This window comes from Harpegnathos saltator, unplaced genomic scaffold (assembly GCF_003227715.2).
Source record: "Harpegnathos saltator strain DR-91 unplaced genomic scaffold, Hsal_v8.6 scaffold275, whole genome shotgun sequence".
NCBI classification, from domain to species: domain Eukaryota; kingdom Metazoa; phylum Arthropoda; class Insecta; order Hymenoptera; family Formicidae; genus Harpegnathos; species Harpegnathos saltator.
Window position 1 is genome coordinate 557488 of NW_020230067.1, and position 19262 is coordinate 576749.

The 19262-nt window shown below is 36.9% G+C and overlaps 1 protein-coding gene and 1 long non-coding RNA gene across 5 annotated transcripts; one reads left to right on the plus strand and one right to left on the minus strand.

Annotated features, from left to right (window-relative positions):
• The first annotated feature begins 4233 nt into the window (after positions 1 to 4233).
• Positions 4234 to 4822, plus strand: LOC112588712 (uncharacterized). The gene is made up of 2 exons (XR_003113009.1): positions 4234 to 4630; positions 4719 to 4822. It is a non-coding gene; the product is annotated as an uncharacterized LOC112588712 (long non-coding RNA).
• A 4331-nt stretch (positions 4823 to 9153) lies between these two features.
• Positions 9154 to 15673, minus strand: Gli (carboxyl ester lipase-like protein Gli). 4 transcript variants are annotated; one of them, XM_011137771.3, is made up of 10 exons: positions 15347 to 15673; positions 14045 to 14404; positions 13312 to 13888; positions 12345 to 12929; positions 12064 to 12254; positions 11790 to 11976; positions 11622 to 11727; positions 11354 to 11549; positions 11150 to 11265; positions 9154 to 10655 (listed from the first exon to the last, which is right to left on the minus strand). In XM_011137771.3, the coding sequence occupies exons 2-10, from the start codon at positions 14294 to 14296 to the stop codon at positions 10283 to 10285; spliced, it is 2583 nt and encodes an 860-aa protein (XP_011136073.1). In that variant the 5' UTR covers positions 14297 to 14404; positions 15347 to 15673; the 3' UTR covers positions 9154 to 10282. The 4 variants fall into 4 exon arrangements, with proteins under 4 accessions (XP_011136073.1, XP_025155203.1, XP_019696047.1 ...); XM_025299418.1 differs by lacking the exon at positions 15347 to 15673 and adding an exon at positions 15096 to 15334; XM_019840488.2 differs by lacking the exon at positions 15347 to 15673 and adding an exon at positions 10871 to 10899 and having other exon boundaries at positions 10439 to 10655; positions 14045 to 15070.
• Between the last annotated feature and the right edge of the window lie 3589 nt (positions 15674 to 19262).

Sequence of the window (19262 nt, forward strand, 5' to 3'; positions counted from 1 at the left end):
GAAAAGTGGAACTTGTAAATTCTTTTAGCTTTGGCCCTGGACTCATACAAGGCCATTAACCCGACCTGTGGGATAACAGAGTTATTTTCTCTGAGCCTACTCAGGTAATTCTCGGTAGACACATGTATGACGTGGGGCACGACACTATTTAAAGTGTCAAAGTTCTATCCCCCACAGGACTGGGAGGTCCCAGTACTGTGGGGAATAACTAGAGATGTGCGAATCAAGAATTTTTATGTCGAATCGAAGCGAATCGAATCTCATTTTTTTAATTCGAATTCGAATCGAATCGAATCTATGAAATTACATTCGAATTCGAATCGAATCATTAAAAAATTTAACATGACTATTAAACATGCACATAATGATGGAAGATTTTAATATGAAAGGGGATATTGATATTGTAATATCATCTTACAGTAAAATATTTAAATATTTAAAGTAATATATAGTTAAGTTATTAATTATAAGTTGAGTTAATTACAAGTTAAGAGTTCAAACATACAGGCCCAGATGGCTCGTTTTGTACCTGATGCATGTAAATATAATGTACGTTAATATATTTTATACGTAATTGAATCTTCGATTCGAAATTTTCGAATTATTCGGATTCGAATCGAATCGAATTACATTAGATTCGATTCGATTCGATTCGAATTCGAATAGTTCGCACATCTCTAGGAATAACACAGTTCCCTTAACCAGGGCTACGGGTGAAGTCCTCAACAGCGTCAAACAATTGGAAGAAATTTCCTACTAAACAGCGAAATCGGCACATAAAGCATCCTTCTTATAAGATTGAAAACATGACAAGATGAGTCACTAACTTACTATAAGCTTTTGTTAAATAAAAAACCTGCAAAACAAAGCGTGAACAAGATTGTACGATAAAAATTATATCGATTCATTCGAGAGCTGTGAGATAATTACGCTATAAGTGGGCTGCATGCTCATGATATGATAAATTATCGAGATCGAAATCAATTATATAATATATATTAACAACAACATTTATGCAAAATCCGATCAAATTTTCTGAAAATAATGTTTTAGAATCTAAATATTTAATATAATACATTATATTATACTTCATTAAACAGAATATATATTAAGACTTAATGTACTAGAATACGTCGAACATGAATAAGGAACAAAACAAATTTTTATTTGACAAGACACTCTACATACGTAATGACATTTGGATGTAATGTACATATATATATATATATATATATACACACATATATACGTACATACATATACATGTATGTACAAGGTGTCCCATTTTATTTTTGTCAGTCAAATATCTCGAAGAATATGGAAGATATGGAAAAATGTAGACAAATGTGAGACAAAAGTTATCTGGACTTACGAGACGTAAGTGCGGCGAGATAAAACAATGAATAGCGGCGCGTTCTTCTTCCCCTCGCCGCGCACCGGCATCAGTTTCTGAATCGACTGGGCCGCGCTGTAGTCTAAGTAACTGCAACGCTTTTCCAATCATCTATCCCAGATAACACACAATATTCTATAAATATTCAATACTACATCCAATATACTGTTACAAGAATATTCTCAACGAAATCATGTATAAATGTTAATAGAATATTTTTATTTTGTAGAATAGTCTATAAATCTACTTAAAATATCATAAAAATCGTCGGTAGAAATATTATATTAATATTCCATAAATGTTCACTGAATGTAACAAAACTAGTCAGAGCAACGAATTCAAACGAGCACACCACTCTTGGTCTGTCTTTCTCAGCTGCACTGTTACACTGGTGCGTGTAGCAGTGCAGCTGAAAAGAACAGACCAATAGAAAGCGTAGTACAAGGAACGGTATAATAAACAACATTTGACGGCCTGCTGTGACTAAAGTTAGTCTGATGTTATATTTATATCTTGTGCATTTTCTTTGTTTTCCTGCAATAAAAAAATACTTGTATTTTTTTGTAGAATAATAAAAACATGATTTGTGCATCATATTGTATGAAAAATAACCAAGGCGCTACCACCACACATACACACACTGCACAATCATTTTTAAAGGTTAAACAATATTACTTTTAAGATTATTATTAATATGAAGCGTAGATTCTCTAAAGCAACATTATATAGAAAAATAAAGAGAGGAACCGCAACATGTTTAGATTTATCACAAAATTATTCAAGTGATTCTGATAATGTATCAAGATGTAATACTAATAACAATATTTCAGAACCCAATACAACAATAATGGAAAATATAGAATTGCAATGTAATAATAGTAAAACAGACTGTTCTAATACTTCAAATTTCTTGGATAATTTTGATGATATTACAGAATGCAATGCTTCAATAGATCTGAGACCAAATGTAGTAAAAGACAATGAAAATAATTTTATCAATAAATTACGATTATGGGCAATATCACATAACATTTCACATTCAGCTTTACGAGATTTACTACAATTATTAAAATCAAAAGCTAATATTTGTATGCTAATATCGTGTGCCTCAGGATCCCAGAACTTTGCTCCATACTCCTCGACACATATTCAGCAAACCTGTAGGTTCAGGCACTTATTCACACATTGGAGTTCAATTTGCAGTTGAAAAGCTTATCAATTTGTTAGAGGAACAACCACAAAAATTAAATTTATTAGTTAACATTCATGGTTTACCTCTTAGCAAAAGTTCTGACATTCAAATATATCCCATATTATGCTCGATGCATGAATATCCTCAATATATAGGAGTGATAGGTGTATATCATGGTTATGAAAAGCCTAGTAACGTAAATAATTTCTTAGAAGACTTTACAGTAGAAGTTATAAAATTATCAGAAGAAGGTTTTATTTATAAAAACCATATGATACCACTTGCAATTAAAGCATTAATTTGTGATGCTCCAGCAAAATCACTTATTACTTATTGTAAAGACCATACCGGATTTTTTTCATGTACAAAATGTACGTAAAAAGGAAAATATATAAAAGGAAGAGTATGTTACCCTAAAATTAATTGTGTTAAAAGAACGGATGAAAATTTTCGTAACAGAGTCCAACTAGAACATCACATAGGTAATTCAATTTTAGAAAGAATACCTTTGGTTGATATGATTAGCAATTTTCCTTTAGAATATATGCATTTAGTGTGCCTTGGTGTAATAAAAAAACCAATTTGGATATGGAACTTTCGATAAAATAAATTCTCTCGTTGGACCATTGGCTATGATTTAAAATTGCACCAAAAATAAATGGCAATATTGTTTTGCAAACGACTGTACAATTTAGATAATTTGTCTTTCAAATATTCTATGAACATTCTATGAACATTTTTGACATAGTATCAATAATCTTCTTTGGATATTATTTGAATATATTACTGCATGTTCTCTTCACCTATATAAAATATTAAAACTAGTCTCATTTTAAAATTCTATATATATGCATAAAATGCTTTCATCTTATCGGTGCGATCTATTGCATCTTATATTGTGCGAATATTCTAATGTTCTTAAAAAATATTTATATAATATTTATAGAATATATTTGTGTTATCTGGGATGATATGTCGACGCGCTTCCACTCCTCATATTTATGTCATTAATAAATTGCGAATCTCGCAAAACGGTATGGGACTTTTATGTTTGTCTTAACCTAATTTATCTTCACTTCGGGTTGGCAGCTAATTAGCGGACCCTATATATAGGGTCCGCTAATTAGTTAATTAATTAATATATATATATATTGTATATGTATATAAATATGTGATATATTATAAAATATATTATACAATATATTATATGTGTCGTACACATGCGCGCAAACTTAATTTTTATATGTCGGTTCTCAGTTGTGAGGTTGCGATTGGTACGTACGACATATGTGCGACATACGACAACATTTGCCGACTGATTGTGAATGCAGCCTAATAAACGTGCGATCGAGGGAACAAATATGAGAGAGTTTCAATCACTAATCTTTTTATTAGCTGTATAGATTGAAAAATTCCTTTGCACAATGAAAGTACTTATAACAATGAAGTCTGGAAAGTACTTATAATAACGAAGTCTGGAAAGCAGAGTTTTATGTAAAATTCGAAAAAAAAATTAACAACTACAGTTTCATTGTTATAGGGCCAGAGCACAGATTTCTGCATAACACATAATACACAACGCATAAGAGAATCAACCAATCAGAGTTCTTCATTTCTATCCTGAGGAGGGAAATGAAGAACTCTGATTGGTTGATTCTCTTATGCGTTGTGTATTATGCGCTATGCAAAAGTCTGTATTCTGGCCCATAATATTATTCTACGCACACAGATGTCTATACTATACTAGATTGCTAACTTCGATTTTTGACCTATACAAGAGCTGTGTCCCGCCTATTTTCCGGTTCGGCTATGAAGACCGCCAAAACATGGCGGCGGTGTGTGTTTATAGTGCGTACGTGAGTATCCGATGCGTGTGTAGTAGTACTGTACTGTAAGTATGTGATACCTGATGTGTCTACACTGATGTGTCGTATCTACTGCTATTTATATTAGTAAAACTGCAAATATATAAACGAGATAATGCCAAGTACATGTTGCATTGTTAATTGCAATAATACGAATAAAAAAGGATATCACTTATTTAAGTAAGTAGAATACATTTATATATAATAAATGTTCGAGGTTTGTAATATGTGAGGGTTATCTTGCAATTAAACATTGTTAATATTTCAGATTTCCGATAAAACGTCCAGAGATTTAAAAAAAATGGATTTGTGCAATCGGAGGAAATTTTACACCAAAAAAACACCATGTAATCTGTAGTGCTCACTTTTTACCTACAGATATCATGGAAAAAGCAAATATAAGTAGTGTTCTATTAAAAAATTTGGCTGTGCCATCAATAGCTCTGAGAGCTCCTGCTTGTGACACTGTTCCTACATTTTATTCTTTATATGTATGTAAAAAATATTAATACAAATACTTTGACATATTTTGAACTATATATATTCAATTTAATTTTAACCTTTACCAAACACTTAGATTAGCAACACCTTATTAATACACACATCTTTAAATGATATTCTTTCTTGTTCATATTTTTGAAATTTACAATACTTATTCGGCATTATCTCGTTTGTAGATTTGCAGTTTTACTAACATAAATAGTAGTAGACACATCAGGTGTCACATATGCACTACCACGCACTACTTACATACGCATCGGGTATTCACATACACACTACAAACACACACCGCCGCCATGTCTTGGCGGTCTTCATGGCCGAACCGGAAAATAGGCGGGACACAGCTCTTTTGAGAAGTTAGCAATCTAGTATAGTATAGACATCTGTGTCTACGCATGAAACAGACAAGGATAGTACAATTGTGTCTGCCTGCAGCTCCATCGATCACGATTATGCGGAACTAATTTATTGTTCTGTTTTACCCCAAAGTGTAGCAACACATTCCGCACACACACACACACACATCCAAGACATTTTTTCTCAAATACTATTCTTTTTACACTGATTTCTAAGCTCATTTCTATTACTTTAGTATTATTCTTTCATATTATGGCTAGTATGGAAGCAAAAGCTTTTGCATGGATAAACTGCAGAACTGTTATAAATAATAAATAAAATTATAAATAAAAAGTTATAAAGTATAAATAGTAAATAAATAAATAAATAAATATACGAGCTGACGCAGACCATGATAGCGAAATTGTAATTTTTTAATTTTTCATTGAATTTTACATAAAATTCTGCTTTCCAGACTTCGTTATTATAAGTACTTTCATTGTGCAAAAGGATTTTTCAATCTGTACAGCTAATAAAAAGATTAATGTTTGAAAAGATTGAAATCAATAAGTCGGTAAAACAGACGGCTCCAGGATCCCCTTAAGAAAGTAGAGTGAGCAAAAACCGTGCACGCTTTACTGTTACCGTTAGAACGGATGTAGTGTGCACATATTTTCTCAGGGGATGCAACGAAATTCGACGGAAAAAGCGTCCCAGCGTAATGGGCCCGATGGGCGGTGGCCGCTTTTAGGTTTCTAGAATGAATATCGGAACACAGAGTCTTTTGTTCGCTTCCGTGGTGGTTGGATGTGGTTCCTTTAATTATGCATATTTTTTTATCGTGGAGATGCGTAGTATGCGTTGTCCCTGTTTTTTCTTTTACCTTCATAATCGTTGACTGGCGTAGAGGATAGAGTATAACAGCTCTGTCCAGAGCACAGTGCTGGGAGATCCAAAGAATTTCCCACGCTACAGCGCATGCCTGAAGTGACATAAGCTACAGGGTGTTATAAAAGTCCCGGAAGAGCAGAATAACTCGAAAAATATGAGTCCTTGAAAAAATGCGAAGTACTGGGTTTTTATGATTCTTTCCTGGCTATCTGACGGTGACCTTGGATTTGACCTTGACAATGACATTTCAAGGTCAGGTCAATTTTTTTAAATGGGACCCCATACTTTTGACCCCAGAAATGAAAAGAGCGGAAAATTTTACGTTCGGATATGACCTTGAACACTGCTAAATTTGACCTCTGAAGGTCACATAAAGGTCTAAGCTTGTTTTAGGCAAAAACGCGAATATCTTCGAAAATGCATCTGCTAGAGAGCAATGTTACGCATAAGAATAAAAACGTAGAGGTCAACGAGAGACATTCAGCCGTGACCTTGCCCTTATTCTCAAGGTCATGAGTTAAGATTATTATTAAGGTCAAACCGGACTTTTTTAGGACTGAAAATCCATACTTTTGACCTAAAAGTGTCAAGATTGGAAAATTTTACATTCGGATATGACGTTTTCAATCTTGACCTTGTTCTCAAAATTATGCGTTTTACGTTACTTCACTGGTCGTGAAGTCTATTGAAAGTAAAGCGTCTCGGAACCCGACCACTGAAGGCAAGGTGTCTCAAACCCGATCACAGAAGGCAAGGTGTCTCAAACCCGGCTACTTAAGGCAAGGTGTCTCAAACCCGACCACTGAAGGCAAGGTGTCTCAAATCCGACCACTGAAGGCAAGGTGTTTCAAACCCGACCACTGAAGGCAAGGTTCAGTTAGTCCCGGCCACCGAAGGCAAAGCATATTGTAACTCGGCCTGAGATTACAAGAGATATTCAAAATGTTCCCTATTGACCGTTTGACAGTGTGTTTGGCAGGTCAAGGTTGAAAACGTCATATCCGAAAATAACGTAAAATTTTTCAATCTTGACACTTTTAGGTCAAAAGTATGGATTTTCACTCCTAAATAAGTTCGGTTTGACCTTAATAATAATCTTAACTCATGACCTTGAGAATAAAGGCAAGGTCACGGCTCTACCCTCCCTCGTTGACCTTTACATTCTTATTCTTATGCGTAACATTGCTCCCTAACAGGTGCGTTTTCGAAGATATTCGCGATTTCAGCTTAAAATAAGCTTAAACCTTTATGTGACCTCAGAGATCAAATTTGGCAGTGTTCAAGGTCATATCTGAACGTAAAATTTTCCGCTTTTTTCATTTCTGGGATCAAAAGTATGGGGTCCCATTTAAAAAAATTGACCTGACCTTGAAATGACTTTCAAGGTCATTGTCAAGGTCAAATCCAAGGTCACCATCAGATAGCCAGGAAAAAACCATAAAAACCTAGTACTTCGCATTTTTTCTAGGACTCATATTTTTCGAGTTATTCTGCTCTTCCGGGACTTTTATAACACCCTGTATGTCAAAAACCACTGACGGTTTAAAACGCATGACAGAGGATCCATGGAGGGGCCCGTGCAAAATATCTGTATCTTCCGTAGTTGTTTTCCCGCGTTTCTTCCGTGAGTGTGTGGTTTAGGGTTAGGTTACCCAGTAAACATTAAATATGTTATATTTATGTTATGTCACATCAACATTATAATTTCTTAATATCATTAATTAATGTAATGTAAGTGGTACTTAGTGTTTATATGTAGTGTGTAAGAATATTGATAGTGTAATCAGTGATATCATAATGCAATCATAGTGTCCATTTTTTGTTAAATAAAATATTAAGTGCTGTGAAAATGGATGACCAACCTTCAACCAGTGGCATCGAGAAGAGGAAAATTGGAGCACAAAAATTTAGAACAGCGTGGTTAGGTATGAATATTTTTAAAGATTGGTTGACATGGCATCAGGTACGTTCAATAACAGTGAAAGTGTGTGATATTAAACATTTACATATCATTAATGATAGTACTAAGTATTGTGTTCAACATTTACATAAGTATTCTTTTTAACGTTTATTTGTTTTGTACAATTTTATTGTAAGAATATTAGTAAGGTTTTTCTGCAGTTTCCCTTGCTATTACAACAAATGTTGGTATTCATATATTATTTTTCTGTAATTATTAAAAAATAAAATTATATGTTTATTATTAATTATGAATAGTATTCTGTTTCTTTCACAGACCTTTCTGTTCTCCCTACAATTTCTTCATATTTTCTTTCAAACGAGGGATCTTACGCCCGTATTAGACTATAGATTGAAAATTACAGCTGGACCAACTTAAATAACCAAGATTTAGATTACCTGATTTATGCGATTGCAATTTTCAATCCAGTATCTTACGGGCGATAAAGATACCTTTAAATTAATACGATACTGAGGCTCCCACAGCGTTTGCTCAATACGCACGCCCGGAAATTCTCTGGATCTCCCAGCACTGGTCCAGAGCCATTTATTGAACCAGAACCAGAATCGGAACACAGCCTGTATTATCGACATAACAGATTTCCTAACCTCATGCGTTATTTTTCAGATTTTTATAACTTTTGATCCGTTTGAAAGCGACACTTTTTTCTTTGCAAAATCACGTTTTATGCACCAAAATACACAATTGTGCAAAGTTTCAGCGAAATTGGTAAGGAGGCCCGTATTCTTCATAATTCACCCTATTTCACTCCAACTTATTGCACTAATTCAGAAGTTTTTCGGACAAGAACAAACCTCTTTCTACTACCTCTCATCAAATGTCATATTGGCGTGTTTTTCAAATTAGATTTAATTAAATTCTTTATTCTTCTTTGTAAGTCGATATTATATTGAGCTAGGTAAATAATAACAGCCATCTGTGCAAAAAAATATAATTTTACATTTGTAAGGAAATTATATTATTACTTGTTTTTTATTTCAAATATTGTCCAATATTTAAAGTGCTTATAACAAATCATTTACTGTTCTATCCCATTAAGTACAGAAATAATGTTTACATAATTTGTAAATGCATTTGTCCAAAATTATTGTAAATGTGTAACATTTAATCTCAGGAATGTCAGACTTACATTTACATCGTAACTTCAGTGGAAATGAGATCATTAATACTAAAGCTATATTCAATGTGTAAAAATATTAAAAATACATATAACTATAACACATATATTCAATTTGTGCACTTAATCTATTTTGTATTGCATACTTGTATTATATGATAAGGCACTTCCATTTATATATTGAACGAAGCACTTAGTATATACTAAATTACATATTGAACAAGGATATGTTGCACTCGAAACCTGCTTATGCAATTAATAATTAAACAATATATATAAAAATATGCAAAGTTGGCAGTTTAACAGCAGATTTGCTTATATCGTAATAAAATCGCAATAGGAATGTCAAACTAGCATCCAATTGGGTATTAAGCTGTGTTCTAGCGATACAGCCTCTCTCTCTCTGTATGTGTGTGTGTTGATATTATTTAATAATAAGTTTATAACTGAGCGGTGTCTTTTGTATATCTCATTTAAATGCTAATTCTACTTAGTTTTTGCAGTCATACTTTATTGGTAGCTACCATTATATATTTGCTCATCTGACAAGCTACTCGTAAAATTTATAACTGACATTTTGCAAAAACTGTTATGATAGCAATATAAAATGTGATATTTACATAATATATAAAATTATTTTTCTTTATATATAAACAATTAGTCTATTCTTATGGACGGATATAAAATAGCCACCTTAGGTGTCGTTAGTCGCATAACTGATAAAAGCTATTACTTTATGATAAGAATTATGAAGATTTAAAATTCAATTAGTAACATAATCTTAAATGCAAATTACATTATTGTCACATTATACCTACAAATATAGCTAATAACTTTTGATTATAATTATATTTATACCATTATGATTATAATTCTAATTTAACATATATGGCGTTATTTTGATAGAAAAAATTATGCGACTTTCCCTTTTTATAAAATATTTAAAAACCTAGATATAACAAATAAATAAAATGATGTCGATTTCAAAATACTGGTAACTTGTGTATTAAACTGCTGTTTGTGGTATTCCCTGCACTAACAAAGTCCTACTTTTAGCTTTCGGCAGTGCAGATTGACTCATTGCTTTTGTCAGTTTGGGCTGACCATTAGGCGAGCTCGTAACAAAGCCTTCCGATCTCATATCTTTTAATGAGACGTTGGAATTACTTCGTAACGAAGGCGTAGAACTGAACTTTCTGTTTTGTGCTAAACGTTCTTGTAATTTGGCTTCGTTTTGACGTGGTACTCTAGTTTTTATCGGTACGTCGCGATATTCGTATATATTTTCTTTAGATGCACGTGTTAAATTCTCGATTCCCTCGGAATGTTCATCGTCTCGTACCATCAGGATGTCCCCGCTATAGTAGTGATCAGATTGTCTGTGTAAGAATAAATTAATTTAAATACATTATAATTATTATTTGATACTTCTTTACCTCTATTTTATATCTAACTTGTACTTCTACGTTTATTTATATCCTACCAATTATATTAATAATTATAATTAATATATATACATGTGCAATTAATAAAGCATACTTGTGATAGATATATTGAAATGTGAAAATGTGCATAGAATTTTCTTTAGAAGTACCTGCATGCATCCTGGCTGCCTTCGTTTTACTAATTGTAAGCAGGAATAGAGTTAGAGATTAGAGATTAAGAATTAGAGATTTATACAGAGATTATTAAGAGACAGTAAGATAAAAAACCACGCAGTATCCCAACATTGTTGTCGTAATATCACGGTTCTCGCGCAAGTATCATATCCATAAACCAGAACCATCTTCGGCATGCACTACCGTTCGGATCAGCCAGTGCCGCCGATTGAAGTCGTAGTGACATGGATTTGGTTCTGTTTACCTTTTCTTACCTTTTGGCGTTACGCCAAAGCATGCAGCATACCACAGAAAGCACGAGTAGTAGCAAACATGCCGTCGACATTGACCAGAATGCGATTTGAAGTGGCTGCTTAGGTTCCCACCAGTACTGCAATGACAATCGCAGATAATAAGTGTAATTATAACATAATTTCAATAAAACGCTAAACAATATGTCCAATCTTCTAATGTTTTACCTCAGTAACAGGAGGATACGTGGGAACAAGATAACCAATAACAGTCGGCAAGTACATGGACCAGAACGCGCTTTCTGTTTGACGATAATTAATTTCAATGGAACTATTGAGCGTTGTATTGATATTGAGATATCGTAATTGCCCATATCGAGTAACGTCAAAGTGCAATCCCAATATCTGCGAAGGTGTTGGGTTCCTGCGACAGATCAATTCAAAAGTTATTTCGAGGTTCTTACATTATTATGTGAATGAATTATTAACTACATACCCATATGTTGCAAAATTAGAGTACGCCTTCATGAAGAAGTGACTCATATTACGATCGCTATCAGTCCACATATCTCGATTTAGCTTTAATCTTTCCGGGAAGAATTCTAAATCGACAACGATCGATTAATAAATGTTGCAATTTTAGAATCATAAGCAAGAAACATACCAGGATCCATAAAGGGCGCCCCTGTTAACCACAAATGTTCTGTATCGTGAGGCACCTTAGCCCACTGTGGCAAATTGAACGATTCTATCGACGTATTTAGAACGTACAGATACGTTGGTACATACTTCTCCACTAATAGTTTCACCATTTTATCGTTTGGTGCAACATAGTGGAAATCCGATAAGAGCTGAAAGTATCAACAACAGTGAATACTCAAGCAATATAATATCATATTGTAAGCAAAATAATAACGTGGATTATCCTCGTTACTTACATTTATATACTGATCACGTATGTGCGTAACATTCATAGGATCCGGCCAATATGTATACATATACTTTATCGCTTCATAAACGCCTTGTGGATTCAAGGTGTAGTTATACTGAAGAACTAGTTCCCGTACCTTTTGGTCAAATAATTCAGAATCGATCACGTATCGATTATTTCTTAAGGTTTCATTATTTCCTACACAGTGTGAATTAAATTAGTAAGATAAGATTCCAAATAAAATAATGGACAGTAAAATAGAAATAAACGAAATAATCAATAACGTACTTATAATGTATGCAGCTTCTTGAGTCGTAACGCCAGTCATGTATGCCAAATCTTTTCTATATCTTCCAGCTTTAATACTTTCCTCCGGTGTTTCGGCAAAGAAGCGCCAGTCGGACGCCCTCCATCCGTCGTACCAATGGTCTTGAGGTATCGTAAAATTGATATCTAACACAGGCGCCCATGGGAACATTCCAACGTGTGGCTGGAATCTGGGGTTGCTTAATTCGAAGGGATTACGTCCGTCTTTGAGGCATTGTACCAATTTCCAGCTGCTCTCTATACTGCAACCGACCATTTGTGCATATACCCGAGATGTGTTTTGTGCTCGATATTTGTCCATGATCACCGCCCAATCGGCTAAAGCCGAGCCTGACTGCGCTATTACTTTCGACACCAACTCCCGTGTTCTAGGTACCACCATTAACAATCCTGCACTAGCTGCTCCCGCACCAGGACCAAAAAGAGTTATAGACTCAGGATTTCCATTAAAAAATGCAATGTTATCGTATACCCATCGCAGTGCCATGGCTTGATCAAGGATTCCATAATTGCCAGGGCTATTTTCATCTCCAGTACTTAGAAATCCTATAAACATGAGAGGAAAAGCTTATCTTACTGATAATGTATAAAATCTAAAAAATGTTCTTCTCTCTATAAGAATGCATATGTTGTGGCAAAAATGCAAAGTACAGACAATTAGTATAACGTTCAATTTTAGAACTAGCTTTAACTGATCAAATAAATTAAGATATATATTTCAAAACAAATAAATCATGAAATATATTTAAATACACAGCAAAAATATAGTTTGTGAAATCTAGCTACTCAGATTAGGAGAGAGAAATCATGTTTTTCTTATTAAGATTTTGCAACATAACCAACAAGATTGACTAGAGTAGAAACCAATAACCAATTTCAGACTTTGGCTATAATATGTATATGTTTCTTTTTTTATTCATGTACTCACCAAGAGCTCCAAGACGATAATTTATTGATACTACCACAACATTATAGAAGGCAGCTAGTATGTGAGCAGGAAACAAATTGCTAGCTCCATAAGTAAATTCACCACCATGTATATAAAACATTACTGCATATTTAGATGCTACCCCAGCATCAGTACTGGGTGTAAATATATTTAAATACAAACAGTCTTCATCAACGATCTCTACGCCTTTAGTTTTGCCAGTATATTCACTTGGCTGTGGACAAGCTGGGCCCCAATCTATAGCTTGTATAAGTTGCCATCCTCTATTAGGTCTGGGAGGTTTAAAGCGGCCTTCCTTTACAGGTGGGAGAGCATAAGGGATCCCCAAAAATACAATGACATCTTTTGTAACTCTATCTACCGACGGGTTCCATGGCCTATGCAATGAGTACGGATTGTCATACAACTGGACTTTAAACCCTTGCACTTGTCCATAATTTGTATTCACAATTACGTCTCTATCTCTGAAAGTTTTAGAGTCTGGTCTTTCTTTCCCTTGAAGATCTTTACGCCAGCCAGCCAATATTCCTGGCAATGGAATCCTTGGTGTCGAGTGCTTCAATGTAATTTAACATTTACTTTAATCAGCTTTCGACTTCAATTAACAATAAATATTTGATAAATCAGTGATATTACAATAAATAATAGCGAACGCGATATTTTTCAATTCCAATCAAATTTATGCCACTTTGATCGCAATTCCCTCACTTACTTCGTACAGGTAACGATCCTCGGGTGCCCTTGTGGGTCCTCTGTCAAGAGGATCCAGCAAGCCGTACCTCCTGTCCTTGTAAAAAATCGTTTTATAACCGTATGCATCCTGCGGTACGTACACACCATCGCGGTTGTAATATCGACTGCCTGCCGAGATCGGCTGTTGGGCGAACGTCGAGCGAGCAATCAACAAGCACAGGCTGCAAATGACAACGCTTTCCGCGATCGCGTGCTGTCCGCGCGCGGCCATGTTCGCGCGTGGCGGCTGCCGAGAGCGCCGAGAGCGACGACAACACACGAGAGCGGCTCTCCCTCTCGCAGGTGTGGCTGAGAAATCGTGCGTATACTACGCGACACACTGCAAATCCAGGGGAATGGTGTGACGAGGAGCGAGCGAAAGCGAAAGTACTCGTTGATTCGCGCGAGACGGACTTTCCGCGACGAACGAAGAGCAAACCGATATCACCGGTGTTATCGACGAGGAGTCCTGCACGAACAGATGCTCCTCCTCGTAAAAATACTGCCCGAGTGTCACACGCGCTGTGACTGTGGTAGTATATTCTGTCACGCATACTCACGCGCGCGACGATAATTCGCGCTCTCCGGCCGAGAGACGCGTCGCCGTCGACGCGTGAAGAAGAGAACGCGCGCACGTGTTCGTTCCTGCGTGTTTCAAGTTTCTCGTTACGAAACACCTCGCGCTCGCGCCGCACCGCACGCCTGCACGCCGCAGCGTTTCTTCGCACGGCCAACACCCGTCACCGCCCGTCACTGGCACTTCGAAGTTCGAACACGAGCGACGAGCACTTCGTGCGCACACTTCAGGGTGGTCTATGGTCTATCGCGCGCGCGCGCGCTCCTCGTCGGTAATAGAAAAGGTTACGACGTTCTCTGGAAGAACGATGCGCGAGCGTGGGGTCAAGAAATAAAGTTTGAAAGCGAAAGACGTCAGCGCGCGCGCGCGCGCGCATTTGCGGCAACGACATCGAAATACCGAAGCCCGAATATAATTTCACCACCGTACATGCTCGATTCTCTTCGAAACGTACCTCTTCGAAACGTTTGCTGTGACGTTGAACTTTCGAAATTTCGATTTTCGATACGATCGATACGGGTGAGCAAGGCTCTCTCTTCAAACGCGTCGTCACGATCATGCCAGCATAGCTGGCGAAATGAGGAGACGCGGTTTTATCGAGGACAGTTCTCATTTGCATCACACTTTTGCCGGCAGAGTCTAAAGGATAAGAGGACACGCGTACGAAGTATATACGAGTATAATTTCATAGGAAACAGGACTTACATATCGTTTACGCTTCCAACGCGTCTGTATTACTAATCGGGCTGACGAATCGGGTAATCTCCCAGCGTCACGAGGAAAAATGACGTGTTATCGATACGTCGATCAGCGCCGACTGTGGCTCATTCATGGATGATCGTGACACGGTCCGGCCAGGAAGGGCCGAGATCAGGATCGTCCACGCGAGTAACGTCGCGTGAGACACACCGTCAAAACAATTGTGCGAAGTAACGCGTACAAGCCCGTCGGCGGGTCTGACTCGCGCACTGACCGACCGCGCGGTGGTTATAACGTCGCAAAGGGCAGTGGCCGGACCTTACCGAGCCGTGTAGTAGTAATGATGCCGTCGCGTGCACGCGTGTCGTCGCAATGGGGCGGCAATAGGCCGCCCACGCCACGCGTCCATATCCAACGACGCGGCGATATCGTTGCGAAATGCCGCGCCGGCATGATCGAGCGGATGTGCGTGAGATCGCGGAAGAACAAGGCTACAGATGAGAGGTAAATTAAACGCCTGTATTTAAAGCAAAGTTGTGGCGTTCGTACATTTACGTACGTATTTGAATTGGCACTCTTGTCATTTGGTGCAAAGCTTTTGAACGATTTTGGAAGAACGATCGATTCTTTGTGCTAGTGTCTTCTGATTTCCTGCAGATTTCTTTCGAGGTTTACTCGCCCGAGTCTGAAACGCTAGAAATTCGTACGAATCTCTCTCTCTTGTATTTTTATTCACCTGTGATAATGATTGACGAAAGAACTCAATTTTCCGGTATATATCAAGTTTCTGTTACTTTCTCTCCTGTTGTAGGAAAGAATGAAAATTGCACATGAGGGACCTAGCTTCCTTTCCTATCATAGCTTCCAACCATGGATTTTAATCTATGCACGCCCTTGTGTGGAGGAATGTCGCGTGAACGGACGTGTTGCGCAATTAGCGGTTGGCTCGTGCGCGCTATGTGTTTATCAGAGATGTTTTTACCTGTGACCTGTGACGAGATTAGATACCAAAATCACCATAGTGATGGATTCTAATTGCACGCACTGTATAGAAAGCTACATATTTCATTCACGGTTTCTGCTTGCGACGAATACAATGAAGTTAGTAAATTCTTTAAAAGATTTATACATATCACACTTTATGTCAAATAACACCATGAACGAAGCTTTCAGATTAGATTTTTCTAATCTCATTTCCTTAACTCGATTGACACTCGTATTTGACGCGAAGGAAACTGAGCAATAGCAGAAATCAAGAACGCTGATTTTTCATGCAAAGTTTTTGGTGGGATACAACTAAATTTTGGAGTGTTTATTTATGGATTTTTGGGGATTTTTGTTCATTTTGATCGCTCCTAAGTCCATTATCGTGACTTAGTTTGCATCGTCTGTATGCTCGTTTAAGCTCGTTTAAGGGGGAAATTACATGCGAAAAGCCGTTTTCAAGGTTATTTTTACGAATCTTTTTTAACGCAAACGGTAAGGTACCAATGGACTTGAAATTTTCACAGTGTATTTATTAATGTTCAAAATATAACATAAATTTTATTAAATCACAAGAACCGATCCAATTTGTAATTATAGATAAAAATGCAGTCATCCGTTCGCAAGCTCTGTGTTTGCTGTCGACATAATTCCGGGCCTCTCACTGTTCTGAAAATAAAAAATGAAAAAGATTTTTAAAATATACAATTGCCATTGTAGCCCGTATCAAAATGAAAGCAGTAAAGCCAAGTTTGGAAAAATAACGATTGTACAAAAAAAGTATCAAAACTGAAACTTTTTTCAACTTATAATCATGTTTAAAAAAATAAATAAAATAAAATATAACTGTGTTCGAGGCGTTAGGGGCGAAAACTACATGTTTACTATATATTGTGTAAAAATTCCAAGTTATTCGGTTCGGTAGTTTTTGCGTAATTGTGTCCACAGTTTAAGAAAATAGTGTTTCCAGATAAACCTGTTTAAAGTTTTATGTATACTTTCCATATAGATAGTAACAAATTTACTTTATACTTTGAACATCAATGAATACACTGTGAAAATTTCAAGTTCATTGATTCTACTGTTTCTGTTAAAAAAATTCGTAAAAATAGCCTTGAAAACGGCCTGCTTCGCATGCAATTATCTCTTTAAAGAAAACTGCTCCTCGGTATGTCATAAAGTCTACAAACCCTCCCGAGCATCGAGTTGATTAACGGCGATTGGTGCGCGTGTTTAGAATAAATTTGTTTGCCATGATTCGTTAGAATGCTCGCTGGTATCGCCTCTTGTCGTTCGGACCGATTTCGTAAAACCGTCAAAAGTCGGCTTTTATAATTGTCATCGCAGCATCGCTCGGTTCACTCCAAAATGCGGAATAAAAACCGCCTGAACGTTCCTCGCATATGAATCACGCGCCTCAACTCGCTCCTATGACTCACGATTTTATCAGCTAAACTAAGTCTTAATCGTTCGTCGGTGGAGTTGCTTGTGTCACGAGTAAAGTACGAGAAAGCACGACGGGAAGAAATTGCCGTAAAAGTCGGAAAGTCGTTAATTGAGACTTGTGAGTAACATTAACGTGTCGAATAATCAGAAGATAATTAGTGGGGTTCAAGATACCTTTGAGCAGAAAATGGATAATGGTTTAATAGAATTCGATTATCCATACTCTTTCTCGAGAGATATTAAATTTTGTGGAAAGTTACCCGCTAAAAGATGCTCAAACACTGCAAAAATAACGCAGAAATTTCTCTATGGGAGAAACCGTCTCTCACGAGAATTCGCTATCTCGCCGAGTGTCAAGACGCATTTCTGTAATGTACCGTAATGATCAATGAACACAACCGTGGCAATAAGTTACAATTAGGAGCATGAATAATTCAACGGAGTAACCGAGCTTGTAAAAGTCCCAGTTTATGCGAGATATTCCGCGAGGAGGAAATTGCGGGAGCGTTAAAGAAAGAAAAAAAAGGAATCAGCGTTTCAATTATATGGTAATAATGCGGACCGATGAGAATCGCACAAGCGAAATCGTTGTTACATTATAGCGCCTCATTAACATAGAAATTAATTTAATTAATACGACTCACGGATATGATCGGCTGCGAGACGAGTCGCGAAGGATACAATCGATCGCGTTGTGTCTGTACGATCCGTCGCCTTTTCATTGCATCCGGGTGCGATGGAAACTCATTGGATATTCGATTATCGAAAGAAAAATTCTCTAAACAGCAATATCGCTTGGCGATATTTGAAGATATTACGAGTATTGCGAAGTAGAAAGCGCTTGCGCCGGCATCGCGGCGACGATATAGCGGATACCCTTTCTCTTCTCTTCTTACTCCCGCGCACATAAGTTCTTCAATTTATAGTAATTGGTGAATTTATTACCACTCCGGCCGCAACTTTGCTCCTGCGTTGGTACAGTCCCGGTAAAAAGTTAAATGGCTTTAATTATAGCGGATTATTGTGCTCTTGCTTCTCTCATCTCGGAATCGTCCAACTTAACGAAGCCGCCTCATCTTTAGAATATGTGTGTGTGTGTGTGTGTGTGTGTGTGTGAAGGTAAAAAGAGGGATGGTCAGAATACTATAGGTGGAAAATATCCGGTGATTGGAGGCATTATACGTGCGGTACCTAAAATTGACAAATTGGATAGCCTCGTTCCCGGTGTAGCTCCCTCGTTACATCGGCACAATCCCTCGAAGATTTGCATCTCTATGTCAGAATACAAGAACCGACATAAACCGGTTTATCGTATGTATTTTTGCAGCAGGAACGCGGAACATCTTACATGGATGGTCGAATTCGCACGACTTTCCTCCGCGACGAAGCGAAGCGGATCGCCGCGACGTGACGCGACGCGCATTGTCGACTTTGTCGATCGCGCGCGCTTGACACGAGTCTACGAAAAATCGGTGTCGGGAATGCAAATTCG